This window comes from Pelophylax lessonae, assembly GCF_965119305.1.
Source record: "Pelophylax lessonae genome assembly, chromosome: 2".
Classification (NCBI taxonomy): domain Eukaryota; kingdom Metazoa; phylum Chordata; class Amphibia; order Anura; family Ranidae; genus Pelophylax; species Pelophylax lessonae.
The window spans coordinates 117,545-143,023 of record NC_138769.1 but is presented as its reverse complement, the minus strand read 5'-3'; the positions used below and the strand labels follow the sequence as shown (position 1 = coordinate 143,023).

Genomic DNA, 25,479 nt, shown 5'->3' with positions numbered 1-25,479 from the left:
GAGATTTCATGGGTTTGGAAGATGCGGTTGGAGGGTTTCTGGGGATGGTACTCACCAGCATTTGCCATGTACAGGGGCAGATTTCATGGGTTTGGAAGATGCGGTTGGAGGGTTTCTGGGGATGGTACTCACCAGCATTTGCCATGTACAGGGGCAGATTTCATGGGTTTGGAAGATGCAGTTGGAGGGTATCTGGGGATGGTACTCACCGGCATTTGCCATGTACAGGGGCAGATTTCATGGGTTTGGAAGATGCGGTTGGAGGGTTTCTGGGGATGGTACTCACCGGCATTTGCCATGTACGGGGGCAGATTTTATGGGTTTGGAAGATGTGGTTGGAGGGTTTCTGGGGATGGTACTCACCGGCATTTGCCATGTAATGGGCAGATTTTATGGGTTTGGAAGATGCAGTTGGAGGGTTTCTGGGGATAGTACTCACCGGCATTTGCCATGTACGGGGGCAGATTTCATGGGTTTGGAAGATGCGGTTGGAGGGTTTCTGGGGATGGTACTCACCAGCATTTGCCATGTACAGGGGCAGATTTCATGGGTTTGGAAGATGCAGTTGGAGGGTATCTGGGGATGGTACTCACCGGCATTTGCCATGTACAGGGGCAGATTTCATGGGTTTGGAAGATGCGGTTGGAGGGTTTCTGGGGATGGTACTCACCGGCATTTGCCATGTACGGGGGCAGATTTTATGGGTTTGGAAGATGCGGTTGGAGGGTTTCTGGGGATGGTACTCACCGGCATTTGCCATGTACAGGGGCAGATTTTATGGGTTTGGAACATGCAGTTGGAGGGTATCTGGGGATGGTACTCACCGGCATTTGCCATGTACAGGGGCAGATTTTATGGGTTTGGAAGATGCGGTTGGAGGGTTTCTGGGGATGGTACTCACCGGCATTTACCATGTACAGGGGGAGATTTTATGGGTTTGGAAGATGCGGTTGGAGGGTTTCTGGGGATGGTACTCACCGGCATTTGCCATGTACAGGGGCAAATTTTTTGGGTTTGGAAGATGCGGTTGGAGGGTTTCTGGGGATGGTACTCACCGGCATTTGCCATGTACAGGGGCAGATTTCATGGGTTTGGAAGATGCGGTTGGAGGGTTTCTGGGGATGGTACTCACCAGCATATGCCATGTACAGGGGCAGATTTTATGGGTTTGGAAGATGCGGTTGGAGGGTTTCTGGGGATGGTACTCACCGGCATTTGCCATGTACAGGGGCAGATTTTATGGGATTGGAAGATGCGGTTGGAGGGTTTCTGGGGATGGTACTCACCAGCATTTGCCATGTACAGGGGGAGATTTCATGGGTTTGGAAGATGCGGTTGGAGGGTTTCTGGGGATGGTACTCACCAGCATTTGCCATGTACAGGGGCAGATTTTATGGGTTTGGAAGATGCGGTTGGAGGGTTTCTGGGGATGGTACTCACCAGCATTTGCCATGTACAGGGGCAGATTTCATGGGTTTGGAAGATGCGGTTGGAGGGTTTCTGGGGATGGTACTCACCAGCATTTGCCATGTACAGGGGCAGATTTCATGGGTTTGGAAGATGCAGTTGGAGGGTATCTGGGAATAGTACTCACCGGCATTTGCCATGTACAGGGGCAGATTTCATGGGTTTGGAAGATGCGGTTGGAGGGTTTCTGGGGATGGTACTCACCGGCATTTGCCATGTACGGGGGCAGATTTTATGGGTTTGGAAGATGTGGTTGGAGGGTTTCTGGGGATGGTACTCACCGGCATTTGCCATGTAATGGGCAGATTTTATGGGTTTGGAAGATGCAGTTGGAGGGTTTCTGGGGATAGTACTCACCGGCATTTGCCATGTACAGGGGCAGATTTTATGGGTTTGGAAGATGCAGTTGGAGGGTTTCTGGGGATAGTACTCACCAGCATTTGCCATGTACAGGGGCAGATTTCATGGGTTTGGAAGATGCAGTTGGAGGGTATCTGGGAATAGTACTCACCGGCATTTGCCATGTACAGGGGCAGATTTCATGGGTTTGGAAGATGCAGTTGGAGGGTATCTGGGAATAGTACTCACCGGCATTTGCCATGTACAGGGGCAGATTTCATGGGTTTGGAAGATGCGGTTGGAGGGTTTCTGGGGATGGTACTCACCGGCATTTGCCATGTACAGGGGCAGATTTTATGGGATTGGAAGATGCGGTTGGAGGGTTTCTGGGGATTTGGTACTCACCAGCATTTGCCATGTACAGGGGGAGATTTTATGGGTTTGGAAGATGCGGTTGGAGGGTTTCTGGGGATAGTACTCACCAGCATTTGCCATGTACAGGGGCAGATTTTATGGGTTTGGAAGATGCGGTTGGAGGGTTTCTGGGGATGGTACTCACCGGCATTTGCCATGTACAGGGGGAGATTTCATGGGTTTGGAAGATGCGGTTGGAGGGTTTCTGGGGATGGTACTCACCGGCATTTGCCATGTACAGGGGCAGATTTTATGGGTTTGGAAGATGCGGTTGGAGGGTTTCTGGGGATGGTACTCACCAGCATTTGCCATGTACAGGGGCAGATTTTATGGGTTTGGAAGATGCGGTTGGAGGGTTTCTGGGGATAGTACTCACCGGCATTTGCCATGTACAGGGGGAGATTTCATGGGTTTGGAAGATGTGGTTGGAGGGTTTCTGGGGATGGTACTCACTGGCATTTGCCATGTACAGGGGCAGATTTTATGGGTTTGGAAGATGCAGTTGGAGGGTTTCTGGGGATAGTACTCACCGGCATTTGCCATGTACAGGGGCAGATTTTATGGGTTTGGAACATGCAGTTGGAGGGTATCTGGGGATGGTACTCACCGGCATTTGCCATGTACAGGGGGAGATTTCATGGGTTTGGAAGATGCGGTTGGAGGGTTTCTGGGGATAGTACTCACCGGCATTTGCCATGTACAGGGGCAGATTTTATGGGTTTGGAAGATGCGGTTGGAGGGTTTCTGGGGATGGTACTCACCGGCATTTGCCATGTACAGGGGGAGATTTCATGGGTTTGGAAGATGCGGTTGGAGGGTTTCTGGGGATGGTACTCACCAGCATTTGCCATGTACAGGGGCAGATTTCATGGGTTTGGAAGATGCAGTTGGAGGGTATCTGGGGATGGTACTCACCGGCATTTGCCATGTACAGGGGCAGATTTCATGGGTTTGGAAGATGCGGTTGGAGGGTTTCTGGGGATGGTACTCACCGGCATTTGCCATGTACGGGGGCAGATTTTATGGGTTTGGAAGATGTGGTTGGAGGGTTTCTGGGGATGGTACTCACCGGCATTTGCCATGTAATGGGCAGATTTTATGGGTTTGGAAGATGCAGTTGGAGGGTTTCTGGGGATGGTACTCACCGGCATTTGCCATGTAATGGGCAGATTTCATGGGTTTGGAAGATGCGGTTGGAGGGTTTCTGGGGATGGTACTCACCGGCATTTGCCATGTACAGGGGCAGATTTTATGGGTTTGGAACATGCAGTTGGAGAGTATCTGGGGATGGTACTCACCGGCATTTGCCATGTACAGGGGCAGATTTCATGGGTTTGGAAGATGCAGTTGGAGGGTTTCTGGGGATAGTACTCACCGGCATTTGCCATGTACAGGGGCAGATTTTATGGGTTTGGAAGATGCGGTTGGAGGGTTTCTGGGGATGGTACTCACCAGCATTTGCCATGTACAGGGGGAGATTTCATGGGTTTGGAAGATGCGGTTGGAGGGTTTCTGGGGATGGTACTCACCAGCATTTGCCATGTACGGGGGCAGATTTTATGGGTTTGGAACATGCAGTTGGAGAGTATCTGGGGATGGTACTCACCGGCATTTGCCATGTACAGGGGGAGATTTCATGGGTTTGGAAGATGCGGTTGGAGGGTTTCTGGGGATAGTACTCACCGGCATTTGCCATGTACAGGGGGAGATTTCATGGGTTTGGAAGATGCGGTTGGAGGGTTTCTGGGGATGGTACTCACCGGCATTTGCCATGTACAGGGGCAGATTTTATGGGTTTGGAAGATGCGGTTGGAGGGTTTCTGGGGATAGTACTCACCGGCATTTACCATGTACAGGGGGAGATTTTATGGGTTTGGAAGATGCGGTTGGAGGGTTTCTGGGGATGGTACTCACCAGCATTTGCCATGTACAGGGGCAGATTTTATGGGTTTGGAAGATGCGGTTGGAGGGTTTCTGGGGATGGTACTCACCAGCATTTGCCATGTACAGGGGCAGATTTCATGGGTTTGGAAGATGCGGTTGGAGGGTTTCTGGGGATAGTACTCACCGGCATTTGCCATGTACAGGGGCAGATTTTATGGGTTTGGAAGATGCGGTTGGAGGGTTTCTGGGGATGGTACTCACCAGCATTTGCCATGTACAGGGGCAGATTTCATGGGTTTGGAAGATGCGGTTGGAGGGTTTCTGGGGATGGTACTCACCAGCATTTGCCATGTACAGGGGCAGATTTCATGGGTTTGGAAGATGCAGTTGGAGGGTATCTGGGGATGGTACTCACCGGCATTTGCCATGTACAGGGGCAGATTTCATGGGTTTGGAAGATGCGGTTGGAGGGTTTCTGGGGATGGTACTCACCGGCATTTGCCATGTACGGGGGCAGATTTTATGGGTTTGGAAGATGCGGTTGGAGGGTTTCTGGGGATGGTACTCACCGGCATTTGCCATGTAATGGGCAGATTTTATGGGTTTGGAAGATGCAGTTGGAGGGTTTCTGGGGATAGTACTCACCGGCATTTGCCATGTACAGGGGCAGATTTTATGGGTTTGGAACATGCAGTTGGAGGGTATCTGGGGATGGTACTCACCGGCATTTGCCATGTACAGGGGCAGATTTTATGGGTTTGGAAGATGCGGTTGGAGGGTTTCTGGGGATGGTACTCACCGGCATTTACCATGTACAGGGGGAGATTTTATGGGTTTGGAAGATGCGGTTGGAGGGTTTCTGGGGATGGTACTTACCGGCATTTGCCATGTACGGGGGCAGATTTTATGGGTTTGGAAGATGCGGTTGGAGGGTTTCTGGGGATAGTACTCACCGGCATTTGCCATGTAATGGGCAGATTTTATGGGTTTGGAAGATGCGGTTGGAGGGTTTCTGGGGATGGTACTCACCGGCATTTGCCATGTACAGGGGCAGATTTTATGGGTTAGGAAGATGCGGTTGGAGGGTTTCTGGGGATAGTACTCACCAGCATATGCCATGTACAGGGGCAGATTTTATGGGTTTGGAAGATGCGGTTGGAGGGTTTCTGGGGATGGTACTCACCGGCATTTACCATGTACAGGGGGAGATTTTATGGGTTTGGAAGATGCGGTTGGAGGGTTTCTGGGGATGGTACTCACCGGCATTTACCATGTACAGGGGCAGATTTTATGGGTTTGGAAGATGCGGTTGGAGGGTTTCTGGGGATAGTACTCACCGGCATTTGCCATGTACAGGGGCAGATTTTATGGGTTTGGAAGATGCGGTTGGAGGGTTTCTGGGGATAGTACTCACCAGCATATGCCATGTACAGGGGCAGATTTTATGGGTTTGGAAGATGCGGTTGGAGGGTTTCTGGGGATGGTACTCACCGGCATTTGCCATGTACAGGGCAGATTTTATGGGTTTGGAAGATGCAGTTGGAGGGTTTCTGGGGATAGTACTCACCGGCATTTGCCATGTACAGGGCAGATTTTATGGGTTTGGAAGATGCAGTTGGAGGGTTTCTGGGGATGGTACTCACCGGCATTTGCCATGTACAGGGGCAGATTTTATGGGTTTGGAAGATGCGGTTGGAGGGTTTCTGGGGATAGTACTCACCGGCATTTGCCATGTACAGGGGCAGATTTTATGGGTTTGGAACATGCAGTTGGAGGGTATCTGGGGATGGTACTCACCGGCATTTGCCATGTACAGGGGCAGATTTTATGGGTTTGGAAGATGCGGTTGGAGGGTTTCTGGGGATGGTACTCACCGGCATTTACCATGTACAGGGGCAGATTTTATGGGTTTGGAAGATGCGGTTGGAGGGTTTCTGGGGATGGTACTCACCGGCATTTGCCATGTACAGGGGCAGATTTTATGGGTTTGGAAGATGCGGTTGGAGGGTTTCTGGGGATGGTACTCACCGGCATTTGCCATGTACAGGGGCAGATTTTATGGGTTAGGAAGATGCGGTTGGAGGGTTTCTGGGGATGGTACTCACCGGCATTTGCCATGTACAGGGGCAGATTTCATGGGTTTGGAAGATGCAGTTGGAGGGTTTCTGGGGATGGTACTCACCGGCATTTGCCATGTACAGGGGCAGATTTTATGGGTTTGGAACATGCAGTTGGAGGGTATCTGGGGATAGTACTCACCGGCATTTGCCATGTACAGGGGCAGATTTCATGGGTTTGGAAGATGCAGTTGGAGGGTTTCTGGGGATGGTACTCACCAGCATTTGCCATGTACAGGGGCAGATTTTATGGGATTGGAAGATGCGGTTGGAGGGTTTCTGGGGATAGTACTCACCGGCATTTGCCATGTACAGGGGGAGATTTTATGGGTTTGGAAGATGCGGTTGGAGGGTTTCTGGGGATGGTACTCACCAGCATTTGCCATGTACAGGGGCAGATTTTATGGGATTGGAAGATGCAGTTGGAGGGTTTCTGGGGATGGTACTCACCAGCATTTGCCATGTACAGGGGGAGATTTTATGGGTTAGGAAGATGCGGTTGGAGGGTTTCTGGGGATGGTACTCACCGGCATTTACCATGTACAGGGGGAGATTTTATGGGTTTGGAAGATGCGGTTGGAGGGTTTCTGGGGATGGTACTCACCAGCATTTGCCATGTACAGGGGCAGATTTCATGGGTTTGGAAGATGCGGTTGGAGGGTTTCTGGGGATGGTACTCACCAGCATTTGCCATGTACAGGGGCAGATTTCATGGGTTTGGAAGATGCAGTTGGAGGGTATCTGGGAATAGTACTCACCGGCATTTGCCATGTACTGGGGCAGATTTCATGGGTTTGGAAGATGCGGTTGGAGGGTTTCTGGGGATGGTACTCACCGGCATTTGCCATGTACGGGGGCAGATTTTATGGGTTTGGAAGATGTGGTTGGAGGGTTTCTGGGGATGGTACTCACCGGCATTTGCCATGTAATGGGCAGATTTTATGGGTTTGGAAGATGCAGTTGGAGGGTTTCTGGGGATAGTACTCACCGGCATTTGCCATGTACAGGGGCAGATTTTATGGGTTTGGAAGATGCGGTTGGAGGGTTTCTGGGGATGGTACTCACCGGCATTTGCCATGTACAGGGGCAGATTTTATGGGTTTGGAAGATGCAGTTGGAGGGTTTCTGGGGATAGTACTCACCGGCATTTGCCATGTACAGGGGCAGATTTTATGGGTTTGGAACATGCAGTTGGAGGGTATCTGGGGATGGTACTCACCGGCATTTGCCATGTACAGGGGGAGATTTCATGGGTTTGGAAGATGCGGTTGGAGGGTTTCTGGGGATAGTACTCACCGGCATTTGCCATGTACAGGGGGAGATTTCATGGGTTTGGAAGATGCGGTTGGAGGGTTTCTGGGGATAGTACTCACCGGCATTTGCCATGTACAGGGGCAGATTTTATGGGTTTGGAAGATGCGGTTGGAGGGTTTCTGGGGATGGTACTCACCGGCATTTGCCATGTACAGGGGGAGATTTCATGGGTTTGGAAGATGCGGTTGGAGGGTTTCTGGGGATGGTACTCACCAGCATTTGCCATGTACAGGGGCAGATTTCATGGGTTTGGAAGATGCGGTTGGAGGGTTTCTGGGGATGGTACTCACCAGCATTTGCCATGTACAGGGGCAGATTTCATGGGTTTGGAAGATGCAGTTGGAGGGTATCTGGGGATGGTACTCACCGGCATTTGCCATGTACAGGGGCAGATTTTTTGGGTTTGGATGATGCGGTTGGAGGGTTTCTGGGGATGGTACTCACCGGCATTTGCCATGTACAGGGGCAGATTTTATGGGTTTGGAAGATGCGGTTGGAGGGTATCTGGGGATGGTACTCACCAGCATTTGCCATGTACAGGGGGAGATTTCATGGGTTTGGAAGATGCGGTTGGAGGGTTTCTGGGGATAGTACTCACCGGCATTTGCCATGTACAGGGGCAGATTTTATGGGTTTGGAAGATGCGGTTGGAGGGTTTCTGGGGATGGTGCTCACCGGCATTTGCCATGTACAGGGGGAGATTTCATGGGTTTGGAAGATGCGGTTGGAGGGTTTCTGGGGATGGTACTCACCAGCATTTGCCATGTACAGGGGCAGATTTCATGGGTTTGGAAGATGCGGTTGGAGGGTTTCTGGGGATGGTACTCACCAGCATTTGCCATGTACAGGGGCAGATTTCATGGGTTTGGAAGATGCAGTTGGAGGGTATCTGGGAATAGTACTCACCGGCATTTGCCATGTACAGGGGCAGATTTCATGGGTTTGGAAGATGCGGTTGGAGGGTTTCTGGGGATAGTACTCACCGGCATTTGCCATGTAATGGGCAGATTTTATGGGTTTGGAAGATGCAGTTGGAGGGTTTCTGGGGATAGTACTCACCGGCATTTGCCATGTACGGGGGCAGATTTTATGGGTTTGGAAGATGCAGTTGGAGGGTTTCTGGGGATAGTACTCACCGGCATTTGCCATGTACAGGGGCAGATTTTATGGGTTTGGAACATGCAGTTGGAGGGTATCTGGGGATGGTACTCACCGGCATTTGCCATGTACAGGGGCAGATTTTATGGGTTTGGAAGATGCGGTTGGAGGGTTTCTGGGGATGGTACTCACCGGCATTTGCCATGTACAGGGGGAGATTTTATGGGTTTGGAAGATGCGGTTGGAGGGTTTCTGGGGATGGTACTCACCGGCATTTGCCATGTACAGGGGCAAATTTTTTGGGTTTGGAAGATGCGGTTGGAGGGTTTCTGGGGATGGTACTCACCGGCATTTGCCATGTACAGGGGCAGATTTCATGGGTTTGGAAGATGCGGTTGGAGGGTTTCTGGGGATGGTACTCACCAGCATATGCCATGTACAGGGGCAGATTTTATGGGTTAGGAAGATGCGGTTGGAGGGTTTCTGGGGATGGTACTCACCGGCATTTGCCATGTACAGGGGCAGATTTTATGGGATTGGAAGATGCGGTTGGAGGGTTTCTGGGGATGGTACTCACCAGCATTTGCCATGTACAGGGGCAGATTTTATGGGTTTGGAAGATGCGGTTGGAGGGTTTCTGGGGATGGTACTCACCAGCATTTGCCATGTACAGGGGCAGATTTCATGGGTTTGGAAGATGCAGTTGGAGGGTATCTGGGAATAGTACTCACCGGCATTTGCCATGTACAGGGGCAGATTTCATGGGTTTGGAAGATGCGGTTGGAGGGTTTCTGGGGATAGTACTCACCAGCATATGCCATGTACAGGGGCAGATTTTATGGGTTTGGAAGATGCGGTTGGAGGGTTTCTGGGGATGGTACTCACCGGCATTTGCCATGTACGGGGGCAGATTTTATGGGTTTGGAAGATGTGGTTGGAGGGTTTCTGGGGATGGTACTCACCGGCATTTGCCATGTACGGGGGCAAATTTTTTGGGTTTGGAAGATGCGGTTGGAGGGTTTCTGGGGATGGTACTCACCGGCATTTGCCATGTACAGGGGCAGATTTCATGGGTTTGGAAGATGCGGTTGGAGGGTTTCTGGGGATGGTACTCACCAGCATATGCCATGTACAGGGGCAGATTTTATGGGTTAGGAAGATGCGGTTGGAGGGTTTCTGGGGATGGTACTCACCGGCATTTGCCATGTACAGGGGCAGATTTTATGGGATTGGAAGATGCGGTTGGAGGGTTTCTGGGGATGGTACTCACCAGCATTTGCCATGTACAGGGGCAGATTTTATGGGTTTGGAAGATGCGGTTGGAGGGTTTCTGGGGATGGTACTCACCAGCATTTGCCATGTACAGGGGCAGATTTCATGGGTTTGGAAGATGCAGTTGGAGGGTATCTGGGAATAGTACTCACCGGCATTTGCCATGTACAGGGGCAGATTTCATGGGTTTGGAAGATGCAGTTGGAGGGTTTCTGGGGATGGTACTCACCGGCATTTGCCATGTAATGGGCAGATTTTATGGGTTTGGAAGATGCAGTTGGAGGGTTTCTGGGGATAGTACTCACCGGCATTTGCCATGTACAGGGGCAGATTTTATGGGTTTGGAAGATGCGGTTGGAGGGTTTCTGGGGATGGTACTCACCGGCATTTGCCATGTACAGGGGCAGATTTTATGGGTTAGGAAGATGCGGTTGGAGGGTTTCTGGGGATGGTACTCACCAGCATATGCCATGTACAGGGGCAGATTTTATGGGTTTGGAAGATGCGGTTGGAGGGTTTCTGGGGATGGTACTCACCGGCATTTACCATGTACAGGGGGAGATTTTATGGGTTTGGAAGATGCGGTTGGAGGGTTTCTGGGGATGGTACTCACCGGCATTTGCCATGTACAGGGGCAGATTTTATGGGTTTGGAAGATGCGGTTGGAGGGTTTCTGGGGATAGTACTCACCAGCATATGCCATGTACAGGGGCAGATTTTATGGGTTTGGAAGATGCGGTTGGAGGGTTTCTGGGGAAGGTACTCACCGGCATTTACCATGTACAGGGGCAGATTTCAAGGGTTTGGAAGATGCGGTTGGAGGGTTTCTGGGGATGGTACTCACCGGCATTTACCATGTACAGGGGCAGATTTTATGGGTTTGAAAGATGCAGTTGGAGGGTTTCTGGGGATGGTACGCACCGGCATTTGCCATGTACAGGGGCAGATTTTATGGGTTTGGAAGATGCGGTTGGAGGGTTTCTGGGGATAGTACTCACCGGCATTTGCCATGTACAGGGGCAGATTTTATGGGTTTGGAACATGCAGTTGGAGGGTTTCTGGGGATGGTACTCACCGGCATTTGCCATGTACAGGGGCAGATTTTATGGGTTTGGAAGATGCGGTTGGAGGGTTTCTGGGGATGGTACTCACCGGCATTTGCCATGTACAGGGGCAGATTTCATGGGTTTGGAAGATGCGGTTGGAGGGTTTCTGGGGATGGTACTCACCAGCATATGCCATGTACAGGGGCAGATTTTATGGGTTAGGAAGATGCGGTTGGAGGGTTTCTGGGGATGGGACTCACCGGCATTTGCCATGTACAGGGGCAGATTTCATGGGTTTGGAAGATGCAGTTGGAGGGTTTCTGGGATGGTACTCACCGGCATTTACCATGTACAGGGGCAGATTTTATGGGTTTGGAAGATGCAGTTGGAGGGTTTCTGGGGATGGTACTCACCGGCATTTACCGTGTACAGGGGCAGATTTTATGGGTTTGGAAGATGCGGTTGGAGGGTTTCTGGGGATGGTACTCACCGGCATTTGCCATGTACAGGGGCAGATTTTATGGGTTTGGAAGATGCGGTTGGAGGGTTTCTGGGGATGGTACTCACCGGCATTTGCCATGTACAGGGGCAGATTTTATGGGTTTGGAAGATGCGGTTGGAGGGTTTCTGGGGATGGTACTCACCGGCATTTGCCATGTACAGGGGCAGATTTTATGGGTTTGGAAGATGCGGTTGGAGGGTTTCTGGGGATGGTACTCACCGGCATTTGCCATGTACAGGGGAAAATTTTATGGGTTTGGAAGATGCGGTTGGAGGGTTTCTGGGGATAGTACTCACCAGCATATGCCATGTACAGGGGCAGATTTTATGGGTTTGGAAGATGCGGTTGGAGGGTTTCTGGGGATGGTACTCACCGGCATTTGCCATGTACAGGGGAAAATTTTATGGGTTTGGAAGATGCGGTTGGAGGGTTTCTGGGGATGGTACTCACCGGCATTTGCCATGTACAGGGGAAAATTTTATGGGTTTGGAAGATGCGGTTGGAGGGTTTCTGGGGATAGTACTCACCAGCATATGCCATGTACAGGGGCAGATTTTATGGGTTTGGAAGATGCAGTTGGAGGGTTTCTGGGGATGGTACTCACCGGCATTTGCCATGTACAGGGGAAAATTTTATGGGTTTGGAAGATGCGGTTGGAGGGTTTCTGGGGATAGTACTCACCAGCATATGCCATGTACAGGGGCAGATTTTATGGGTTTGGAAGATGCGGTTGGAGGGTTTCTGGGGATGGTACTCACCGGCATTTGCCATGTACAGGGGCAGATTTCATGGGTTTGGAAGATGCGGTTGGAGGGTTTCTGGGGATGGTACTCACCGGCATTTGCCATGTACAGGGGCAGATTTCATGGGTTTGGAAGATGCGGTTGGAGGGTTTCTGGGGATGGTACTCACCGGCATTTACCATGTACAGGGGGAGATTTTATGGGTTTGGAACATGCAGTTGGAGGGTATCTGGGGATAGTACTCACCGGCATTTGCCATGTACAGGGGCAGATTTCATGGGTTTGGAAGATGCAGTTGGAGGGTTTCTGGGATGGTACTCACCGGCATTTACCATGTACAGGGGCAGATTTTATGGGTTTGGAAGATGCGGTTGGAGGGTTTCTGGGGATAGTACTCACCGGCATTTACCATGTACAGGGGGAGATTTTATGGGTTTGGAAGATGCGGTTGGAGGGTTTCTGGGGATGGTACTCACCGGCATTTGCCATGTACAGGGGCAGATTTTATGGGTTTGGAAGATGCGGTTGGAGGGTTTCTGGGGATGGTACTCACCGGCATTTGCCATGTACAGGGGCAAATTTTATGGGTTTGGAAGATGCGGTTGGAGGGTTTCTGGGGATGGTACTCACCGGCATTTGCCATGTACAGGGGCAGATTTCATGGGTTTGGAAGATGCGGTTGGAGGGTTTCTGGGGATGGTACTCACCAACATATGCCATGTACAGGGGCAGATTTCATGGGTTTGGAAGATGCGGTTGGAGGGTTTCTGGGGATGGTACTCACCAGCATTTGCCATGTACAGGGGCAGATTTTATGGGTTAGGAAGATGCGGTTGGAGGGTTTCTGGGGATGGTACTCACCGGCATTTACCATGTACAGGGGGAGATTTTATGGGTTTGGAAGATGCAGTTGGAGGGTTTCTGGGGATGGTACTCACCGGCATTTGCCATGTACGGGGGCAGATTTTATGGGTTTGGAAGATGCGGTTGGAGGGTTTCTGGGGATAGTACTCACCGGCATTTGCCATGTACAGGGGCAGATTTCATGGGTTTGGAAGATGCGGTTGGAGGGTTTCTGGGGATGGTACTCACCAGCATATGCCATGTACAGGGGCAGATTTTATGGGTTAGGAAGATGCGGTTGGAGGGTTTCTGGGGATGGTACTCACCGGCATTTGCCATGTACAGGGGCAGATTTCATGGGTTTGGAAGATGCAGTTGGAGGGTTTCTGGGATGGTACTCACCGGCATTTACCATGTACAGGGGGAGATTTTATGGGTTTGGAAGATGCAGTTGGAGGGTTTCTGGGGATGGTACTCACCGGCATTTACCATGTACAGGGGCAGATTTTATGGGTTTGGAAGATGCGGTTGGAGGGTTTCTGGGGATGGTACTCACCGGCATTTGCCATGTACAGGGGCAGATTTTATGGGTTTGGAAGATGCGGTTGGAGGGTTTCTGGGGATGGTACTCACCGGCATTTGCCATGTACAGGGGCAGATTTTATGGGTTTGGAAGATGCGGTTGGAGGGTTTCTGGGGATGGTACTCACCGGCATTTGCCATGTACAGGGGCAGATTTTATGGGTTTGGAAGATGCGGTTGGAGGGTTTCTGGGGATGGTACTCACCGGCATTTGCCATGTACAGGGGCAAATTTTATGGGTTTGGAAGATGCGGTTGGAGGGTTTCTGGGGATGGTACTCACCGGCATTTACCATGTACAGGGGGAGATTTTATGGGTTTGGAAGATGCTGTTGGAGGGTTTCTGGGGATGGTACTCACCGGCATTTGCCATGTACAGGGGCAGATATTATGGGTGTGGAAGATGCAGTTGGAGGGTTTCTGGGGATGGTACTCACCGGCATTTGCCATGTACAGGGGCAGATTTCATGGGTTTGGAAGATGCAGTTGGAGGGTTTCTGGGGATGGTACTCACCGGCATTTGCCATGTACAGGGGCAGATTTTATGGGTTTGGAGGGTATCTGGGGATAGTACTCACCGGCATTTGCCATGTACAGGGGCAGATATTATGGGTTTGGAAGATGCGGTTGGAGGGTTTCTGGGGATGGTACTCACCGGCATTTGCCATGTACAGGGGCAGATTTTATGGGTTTGGAAGATGCGGTTGGAGGGATCTGGGGATGGTACTCACCGGCATTTGCCATGTACAGGGGCAGATTTCATGGGTTTGGAAGATGCGGTTGGAGGGTTTCTGGGGATGGTACTCACCGGCATTTGCCATGTACAGGGGGAGATTTTATGGGTTTGGAAGATGCAGTTGGAGGGTTTCTGGGGATGGTACTCACCGGCATTTGCCATGTACGGGGGCAGATTTTATGGGTTTGGAAGATGCGGTTGGAGGGTTTCTGGGGATAGTACTCACCGGCATTTGCCATGTACAGGGGCAGATTTCATGGGTTTGGAAGATGCGGTTGGAGGGTTTCTGGGGATGGTACTCACCAGCATATGCCATGTACAGGGGCAGATTTTATGGGTTAGGAAGATGCGGTTGGAGGGTTTCTGGGGATGGTACTCACCGGCATTTGCCATGTACAGGGGGAGATTTTATGGGTTTGGAAGATGCAGTTGGAGGGTATCTGGGAATAGTACTCACCGGCATTTGCCATGTACAGGGGGAGATTTCATGGGTTTGGAAGATGCAGTTGGAGGGTATCTGGGAATAGTACTCACCGGCATTTACCATGTACAGGGGGAGATTTTATGGGTTTGGAAGATGCAGTTGGAGGGTTTCTGGGGATGGTACTCACCGGCATTTACCATGTACAGGGGCAGATTTTATGGGTTTGGAAGATGCGGTTGGAGGGTTTCTGGGGATGGTACTCACCGGCATTTGCCATGTACAGGGGCAGATTTTATGGGTTTGGAAGATGCGGTTGGAGGGTTTCTGGGGATGGTACTCACCGGCATTTGCCATGTACAGGGGCAGATTTTATGGGTTTGGAAGATGCGGTTGGAGGGTTTCTGGGGATGGTACTCACCGGCATTTGCCATGTACAGGGGCAGATTTTATGGGTTTGGAAGATGCGGTTGGAGGGTTTCTGGGGATGGTACTCACCGGCATTTGCCATGTACAGGGGCAAATTTTATGGGTTTGGAAGATGCGGTTGGAGGGTTTCTGGGGATGGTACTCACCGGCATTTACCATGTACAGGGGGAGATTTTATGGGTTTGGAAGATGCGGTTGGAGGGTTTCTGGGGATGGTACTCACCGGCATTTGCCATGTACAGGGGCAGATATTATGGGTTTGGAAGATGCAGTTGGAGGGTTTCTGGGGATGGTACTCACCGGCATTTGCCATGTACAGGGGCAGATTTCATGGGTTTGGAAGATGCAGTTGGAGGGTTTCTGGGGATGGTACTCACCGGCATTTGCCATGTACAGGGGCAGATTTTATGGGTTTGGAGGGTATCTGGGGATAGTACTCACCGGCATTTGCCATGTACAGGGGCAGATATTATGGGTTTGGAAGATGCGGTTGGAGGGTTTCTGGGGATAGTACTCACCGGCATTTGCCATGTACAGGGGCAGATTTTATGGGTTTGGAAGATGCAGTTGGAGGGTTTCTGGGGATGGTACTCACCGGCATTTGCCATGTACAGGGGCAGATTTTATGGGTTTGGAGGGTATCTGGGGATAGTACTCACCGGCATTTGCCATGTACAGGGGCAGATATTATGGGTTTGGAAGATGCGGTTGGAGGGTTTCTGGGGATAGTACTCACCGGCATTTGCCATGTACAGGGGGAGATTTTATGGGTTTGGAGGGTATCTGGGGATAGTACTCACCGGCATTTGCCATGTACAGGGGCAGATTTTATGGGTTTGGAAGATGCAGTTGGAGGGTTTCTGGGGATGGTACTCACCGGCATTTGCCATGTACAGGGGCAGATTTTATGGGTTTGGAGGGTATCTGGGGATAGTACTCACCGGCATTTGCCATGTACAGGGGCAGATATTATGGGTTTGGAAGATGCAGTTGGAGGGATCTGGGGATAGTACTCACCGGCATTTGCCATGTACAGGGGCAGATTTTATGGGTTTGGAAGATGCAGTTGGAGGGTTTCTGGGGATGGTACTCACCGGCATTTGCCATGTACAGGGGCAGATATTATGGGTTTGGAAGATGCAGTTGGAGGGTTTCTGGGGATAGTACTCACCGGCATTTGCCATGTACAGGGGCAGATTTTATGGGTTTGGAAGATGCGGTTGGAGGGTTTCTGGGGATGGTACTCACCGGCATTTGCCATGTACAGGGGCAGATTTTATGGGTTTGGAGGGTATCTGGGGATAGTACTCACCGGCATTTGCCATGTACAGGGGCAGATATTATGGGTTTGGAGGGTATCTGGGGATAGTACTCACCGGCATTTGCCATGTACAGGGGCAGATATTATGGGTTTGGAAGATGCAGTTGGAGGGTTTCTGGGGATAGTACTCACCGGCATTTGCCATGTACAGGGGCAGATTTTATGGGTTTGGAAGATGCGGTTGGAGGGTTTCTGGGGATGGTACTCACCGGCATTTGCCATGTACAGGGGCAGCCAGAAGAGGAAGGTGTAACTGACCAGCTTGGCGAACAACAAGCACATGGAAAACTCCACCACGCCCTGGCGGGACACAAAAAACAACGTTACTGAACACTCCTAAATCTTTCCGAATTCAGCCAATCATAGATAGATATGCAGTTGGCTAAATAATCGATTTCAGAGCGTGGTAATAAAATGGGGTTCATGCAGAACAGAGACCAGTCATCAGTGGTGTACCCCAAGGCTCTACCAGGTCCCATTCTATTTACTTATTGCTCGTTGGTAATAGAAGGATTGGGGTAAGAGGTGGGCACAGGGATGCAATAGGGGAGATATTCCTGGAGGGGTCTGCGACAAGAGACAGCATGGTTGGGCTTTGCTGGAAGATCGGGCAAAGTGATGGAAACTGCATGTAAAATAATTCACCTACCTGTATGTGTAGCCAGGTGCTGAACTACAGAAACATGGAGGAGGGGGAAGGAGGCATTTCCCTCTTTACAATCCGATTACTGTCACTTTCTACTGAGATACCGATGTCACCGAGATACCGATGTCACCGAGATACCGATGTCACCGAGATACCGATGTCACCGAGATACCGATGTCACCGAGATACCGATGTCACCGAGATACCGAGATACTGATGTCACCGAGATACTGAGATACTGATGTCACCGAGATACCGATGTCACCGAGATACCGATGTCACCGAGATACCGATGTCACCGAGATACCGATGTCACTGACATACCGATGTCACTGACATACCGATGTCACTGAGATACTGATGTCACTGAGATACTGATGTCACTGAGATACTGATGTCACCGAGATACCGATGTCACTGAGATACCGATGTCACCGAGATACTGAGATACTGATGTCACCGAGGTACCGATGTCACTGAGATACCGATGTCACTGAGATACTGATGTCACTGAGATACCGATGTCACTGAGATACCGATGTCACCGAGATACCGAGATACTGATGTCACTGAGATACCGATGTCACCGAGATACCGATGTCACCGAGATACCGATGTCACCGAGATACCGATGTCACCGAGATACCGATGTCACCGAGATACCGAGATACTGATGTCACCGAGATACTGAGATACTGATGTCACCGAGATACTGAGATACTGATGTCACCGAGATACTGAGATACTGATGTCACCGAGATACCGATGTCACCGAGATACCGATGTCACCGAGATACCGATGTCACCGAGATACCGATGTCACTGAGATACCGATGTCACCGAGATACTGAGATACTGATGTCACCGAGGTACCGATGTCACTGAGATACCGATGTCACTGAGATACTGATGTCACTGAGATACCGATGTCACTGAGATACCGATGTCACCGAGATACCGAGATACTGATGTCACTGAGATACCGATGTCACCGAGATACCGATGTCACCGAGATACCGATGTCACCGAGATACCGATGTCACCGAGATACCGATGTCACCGAGATACCGATGTCACCGAGATACCGAGATACTGAGATACTGATGTCACCGAGATACTGAGATACTGATGTCACCGAGATACTGAGATACTGATGTCACCGAGGTACCGATGTCACTGAGATACTGATGTCACCGAGATACTGATGTCACCGAGATACCGAGATACTGATGTCACTGAGATACCGATGTCACTGAGATACTGATGTCACTGAGATACTGATGTCACTGAGATACTGATGTCACCGAGATACCGAGATACCCATGTCACTGAGATACCCATGTCACTGAGATACCCATGTCACCGAGATACCGAGATACTGATGTCACTGAGATACTGATGTCACTGAGATACCGATGTCACCGAGATACCGAGATACCGATGTCACTGAGATACCCATGTCACTGAGATACCCATGTCACCGAGATACCGAGATACTGATGTCACTGAGATACTGATGTCACCGAGATACCGAGATACCGATGTCACTGAGATACTGATGTCACTGACATACCGATGTCACTGAGATACCGATGTCACTGAGATACCGATGTCACTGAGATACCGATGTCACTGAGATACCGATGTCACCGAGATACCGAGATACCGATGTCACTGAGATACCCATGTCACTGAGATACCCATGTCACCGAGATACCCATGTCACCGAGATACCGAGATACTGATGTCACTGAGATACTGATGTCACCGAGATACCGATGTCACTGAGATACTGATGTCACTGACATACCGATGTCACTGAGATACCGATGTCACTGAGATACCGATGTCACTGAGATACCGATGTCACTGAGATACCGATGTCACCGAGATACTGATGTCACTGAGATACCGAGATACTGATGTCACCGAGATACCGAGATACTGATGTCACTGAGATACTGATGTCACTGAGATACTGATGTCACTGAGATACTGATGTCACCGAGATACCGAGATACTGATGTCACTGAGATACTGATGTCACTGAGATACTGATGTCACTGAGATACTGATGTCACTGACATACCGATGTCACTGAGATACTGATGTCACTGAGATACCGATGTCACTGAGATACCGATGTCACTGAGATACCGATGTCACCGAGATACTGAGATACTGATGTCACCGAGGTACCGATGTCACTGAGATACCGATGTCACTGAGATACCGATGTCACTGAGATACCGATGTCACCGAGATACCGATGTCACCGAGATACCGATGTCACTGAGATACTGATGTCACTGAGATACTGATGTCACTGAGATACTGAGATACTGATGTCACCGAGGTACCGATGTCACCGAGGTACCGATGTCACTGAGATACCGATGTCACTGAGATACTGATGTCACCGAGATACCGATGTCACCGAGATACCGATGTCACCGAGATACCGATGTCACCGAGGTACCGAGGTACCGATGTCACTGAGATACCGATGTCACTGAGATACCGATGTCACTGAGATACCGATGTCACTGAGATACTGATGTCACCGAGATACCGAGATACTGATGTCACTGAGATACCGATGTCACTGAGATACTGATGTCACCGAGATACCGAGATACTGATGTCACTGAGATACCGATGTCACTGAGATACCGATGTCACCGAGATACCGAGATACCGATGTCACTGAGATACCGATGTCACCGAGATACCGAGATACTGATGTCACTGAGATACCGATGTCACCGAGATACCGATGTCACCGAGATACCGAGATACTGATGTCACTGAGATACCGATGTCACCGAGATACCGATGTCACCGAGATACCGATGTCACCGAGATACTGAGATACCGATGTCACTGAGATACCGATGTCACCGAGATACCGATGTCACCGAGATACCGATGTCACTGAGATACCGATGTCACTGAGATACTGAGATACCGATGTCACCGAGATACCAATGTCACCGAGATACCGAGATACTGATGTCACTGAGATACCGATGTCACCGAGATACCGATGTCACTGAGATACTGAGATACCGATGTCACTGAGATACTGAGATACTGATGTCACCGAGGTACCGATGTCACCGAGGTACCGATGTCACCGAGGTACCGATGTCACCGAGATACCGATGTCACCGAGATACCGATGTCACTGAGATACCGATGTCACCGAGATACCGATGTCACCGAGATACCGATGTCACCGAGATACCGATGTCACCGAGATACCGATGTCACCGAGATACCGAGATACCGATGTCACCGAGATACTGAGATACCGATGTCACTGAGATACCGATGTCACCGAGATACCGATGTCACCGAGATACCGATGTCACCGAGATACCGATGTCACTGAGATACCGATGTCACTGAGATACTGAGATACCGATGTCACCGAGATACCAATGTCACCGAGATACCGAGATACTGATGTCACTGAGATACCGATGTCACCGAGATACCGATGTCACTGAGATACTGAGATACCGATGTCACTGAGATACTGAGATACTGATGTCACCGAGGTACCGATGTCACCGAGGTACCGATGTCACCGAGGTACCGATGTCACCGAGATACCGATGTCACCGAGATACCAATGTCACCGAGATACCGAGATACTGATGTCACTGAGATACCGATGTCACCGAGATACCGATGTCACTGAGATACTGAGATACCGATGTCACTGAGATACTGAGATACTGATGTCACCGAGGTACCGATGTCACCGAGGTACCGATGTCACCGAGGTACCGATGTCACCGAGATACCGATGTCACCGAGATACCGATGTCACTGAGATACCGATGTCACCGAGATACCGATGTCACCGAGATACCGATGTCACCGAGATACCGAGATACTGATGTCACCGAGATACCGATGTCACCGAGATACTGAGATACCGATGTCACTGAGATACCGATGTCACCGAGATACCGATGTCACCGAGATACCGATGTCACCGAGATACCGATGTCACTGAGATACTGAGATACCGATGTCACCGAGATACCAATGTCACCGAGATACCGAGATACTGATGTCACTGAGATACCGATGTCACCGAGATACCGATGTCACTGAGATACTGAGATACCGATGTCACTGAGATACTGAGATACTGATGTCACCGAGGTACCGATGTCACCGAGGTACCGATGTCACCGAGGTACCGATGTCACCGAGATACCGATGTCACTGAGATACCGATGTCACCGAGATACCGATGTCACCGAGATACCGATGTCACCGAGATACCGATGTCACTGAGATACCGATGTCACCGAGATACTGAGATACTGATGTCACCGAGGTACCGATGTCACTGAGATACCGATGTCACTGAGATACTGATGTCACTGAGATACCGATGTCACTGAGATACCGATGTCACCGAGATACCGAGATACTGATGTCACTGAGATACCGATGTCACCGAGATACCGATGTCACTGAGATACCGATGTCACCGAGATACCGATGTCACCGAGATACCGATGTCACCGAGATACCGATGTCACCGAGATACCGAGATACTGAGATACTGATGTCACCGAGATACTGAGATACTGATGTCACCGAGATACTGAGATACTGATGTCACCGAGGTACCGATGTCACTGAGATACTGATGTCACCGAGATACTGATGTCACCGAGATACCGAGATACTGATGTCACTGAGATACCGATGTCACTGAGATACTGATGTCACTGAGATACTGATGTCACTGAGATACTGATGTCACCGAGATACCGAGATACCGATGTCACTGAGATACCCATGTCACTGAGATACCCATGTCACCGAGATACCGAGATACTGATGTCACTGAGATACTGATGTCACTGAGATACCGATGTCACCGAGATACCGAGATACCGATGTCACTGAGATACCCATGTCACTGAGATACCCATGTCACCGAGATACCGAGATACTGATGTCACTGAGATACTGATGTCACCGAGATACCGAGATACCGATGTCACTGAGATACTGATGTCACTGACATACCGATGTCACTGAGATACCGATGTCACTGAGATACCGATGTCACCGAGATACCGAGATACCGATGTCACTGAGATACCCATGTCACTGAGATACCCATGTCACCGAGATACCCATGTCACCGAGATACCGAGATACTGATGTCACTGAGATACTGATGTCACCGAGATACCGATGTCACTGACATACCGATGTCACTGAGATACCGATGTCACTGAGATACCGATGTCACTGAGATACCGATGTCACTGAGATACCGATGTCACCGAGATACTGATGTCACCGAGATACTGATGTCACTGAGATACCGAGATACTGATGTCACCGAGATACCGAGATACTGATGTCACTGAGATACTGATGTCACTGAGATACTGATGTCACTGAGATACTGATGTCACCGAGATACCGAGATACTGATGTCACTGAGATACTGATGTCACTGAGATACTGATGTCACTGAGATACTGATGTCACTGACATACCGATGTCACTGAGATACTGATGTCACTGAGATACCGATGTCACTGAGATACCGATGTCACTGAGATACCGATGTCACTGAGATACCGATGTCACCGAGATACTGAGATACTGATGTCACCGAGGTACCGATGTCACTGAGATACCGATGTCACTGAGATACCGATGTCACTGAGATACCGATGTCACCGAGATACCGATGTCACCGAGATACCGATGTCACTGAGATACTGATGTCACTGAGATACTGATGTCACTGAGATACTGAGATACTGATGTCACCGAGGTACCGATGTCACCGAGGTACCGATGTCACTGAGATACCGATGTCACTGAGATACTGATGTCACCGAGATACCGATGTCACCGAGATACCGATGTCACCGAGATACCGATGTCACCGAGGTACCGAGGTACCGATGTCACTGAGATACCGATGTCACTGAGATACCGATGTCACTGAGATACTGATGTCACCGAGATACCGAGATACTGATGTCACTGAGATACCGATGTCACTGAGATACTGATGTCACCGAGATACCGAGATACTGATGTCACTGAGATACCGATGTCACTGAGATACCGATGTCACCGAGATACCGATGTCACTGAGATACCGATGTCACCGAGATACCGAGATACTGATGTCACTGAGATACCGATGTCACCGAGATACCGATGTCACCGAGATACCGAGATACTGATGTCACTGAGATACCGATGTCACCGAGATACCGATGTCACCGAGATACCGATGTCACCGAGATACTGAGATACCGATGTCACTGAGATACCGATGTCACCGAGATACCGATGTCACCGAGATACCGATGTCACCGAGATACCGATGTCACCGAGATACCGATGTCACTGAGATACTGAGATACCGATGTCACCGAGATACCAATGTCACCGAGATACCGAGATACTGATGTCACTGAGATACCGATGTCACCGAGATACCGATGTCACTGAGATACTGAGATACCGATGTCACTGAGATACTGAGATACCGATGTCACCGAGGTACCGATGTCACCGAGGTACCGATGTCACCGAGGTACCGATGTCACCGAGGTACCGATGTCACTGAGATACTGAGATACCGATGTCACTGAGATACTGAGATACTGATGTCACCGAGGTACCGATGTCACCGAGATACCGATGTCACTGAGATACTGAGATACTGATGTCACCGAGGTACCGATGTCACTGAGATACTGATGTCACTGAGATACTGATGTCACTGAGATACCGATGTCACTGAGATACTGATGTCACTGAGATACTGATGTCACTGAGATACTGATGTCACCGAGATACCGATGTCACTGAGATACTGATGTCACTGAGATACTGATGTCACTGAGATACCGATGTCACCGAGATACCGAGATACTGATGTCACTGAGATACCGATGTCACTGAGATACCGATGTCACCGAGATACCGATGTCACTGAGATACTGAGATACTGATGTCACAGATACCAATGTCACCGAGATACCGATGTCACCGAGATACCGATGTCACCGAGATACCGATGTCACCGAGATACCGATGTCACTGAGATACTGAGATACAAGATGTCACTGAGATACCGATGTCACTGAGATACTGAGTTACCGATGTCACTGACATACCGATGTCACTGAGATACTGAGATACAGATGTCACTGAGATACCGATGTCACTGAGATACCGATGTCACTGAGATACCGATGTCACTGAGATACCGATGTCACTGAGATACTGAGTTACCGATGTCACTGAGATACCGATGTCACTGAGATACTGAGATACCGATGTCACTGAGATACCGATGTCACAGACATTTTTGCCCATTCTTCTTTGCAGAATATCTCAAGCTCTGTCAGATTGGATGGAGAGCGTCTGAACAGCAATTTTCAAGCCTTGCCACAGATTCTCAATGTGATTTAGGTCTGGACTGTGACTGGGCCATTCTAACACATGAATATGCTTTGATGTAAACCTTTCCATTGTAGCTCTGGCTGGATGTTTTGGGTCATTGCCCTGCTGGAAGGTGAACCTCCGCCCCAGTCTCAAGTCTTTTCTTCTATGATTGTCCTGTATTTGTCTCCATCCATCTTCCCATCAACTCTGACCAGCTTCCCTGTCCCTGCTGAAGAAAACCATCCCCACACCATGATGCTGCCACCACCATGTTTCACAGTGGGAATGGTGTGTTCAGGGTGATGTGCAGTGTTAGTTTTCCCCCACACATAGGGTTTTGCTTTTAGACAAAAAAGTTCAATTTTGGTCTCCTCTGAGCAGAGCTCCTCCCCCCACATGTTTGCTGTGTCCCCCACATGGCTCCTCCCAAACTGCAAACAGGACTTCTTATGGCTTTCTTCCACCAATGGCTTTCTTCTTCTCACTCTTCCATAAAGGGGAGATTTGTGGAGCGCATGACTAATAGTTGTCCTGTGGACAGATTCCCCCACCTGAGCTGTGGATCTCTGCAGCTCCTCCAGAGTTCCCATGAGCCTCTTGGCTGCTTCTCTGATGAATGCTCTCCTTGCCCGGCCGGTCAGTTTAGGTGGACGGCCATGTCTTGGTAGGGGCCCGGATGGTCGGTTTAGATGGACGGCCATGTCTTGGTAGGGGCCCGGCCGGTCAGTTTAGGTGGACGGCCATGTCTTGGTAGGGGTCCGGCCGGTCAGTTTAGGTGGACGGCCGGTCGGTTTAGATGGACGGCCATGTCTTGGTAGGGTTGCGGTTGTGCCATACTCTTTCCC

The 25,479-nt window shown here is 50.1% G+C and overlaps 1 protein-coding gene across 1 annotated transcript in view; it reads right to left on the bottom strand.

The window, feature by feature from the left end:
- SLC37A1 (solute carrier family 37 member 1) overlaps positions 1–25,479 on the bottom strand; it is a 78,608-nt gene that overhangs the window by 29,889 nt on the left and 23,240 nt on the right. The window contains exon 11 of the mRNA XM_082244950.1: positions 16,737–16,827. Coding sequence (XP_082101076.1) covers positions 16,737–16,827 — 91 coding nt within the window. The remainder of the gene's footprint in view (positions 1–16,736; positions 16,828–25,479) is intronic.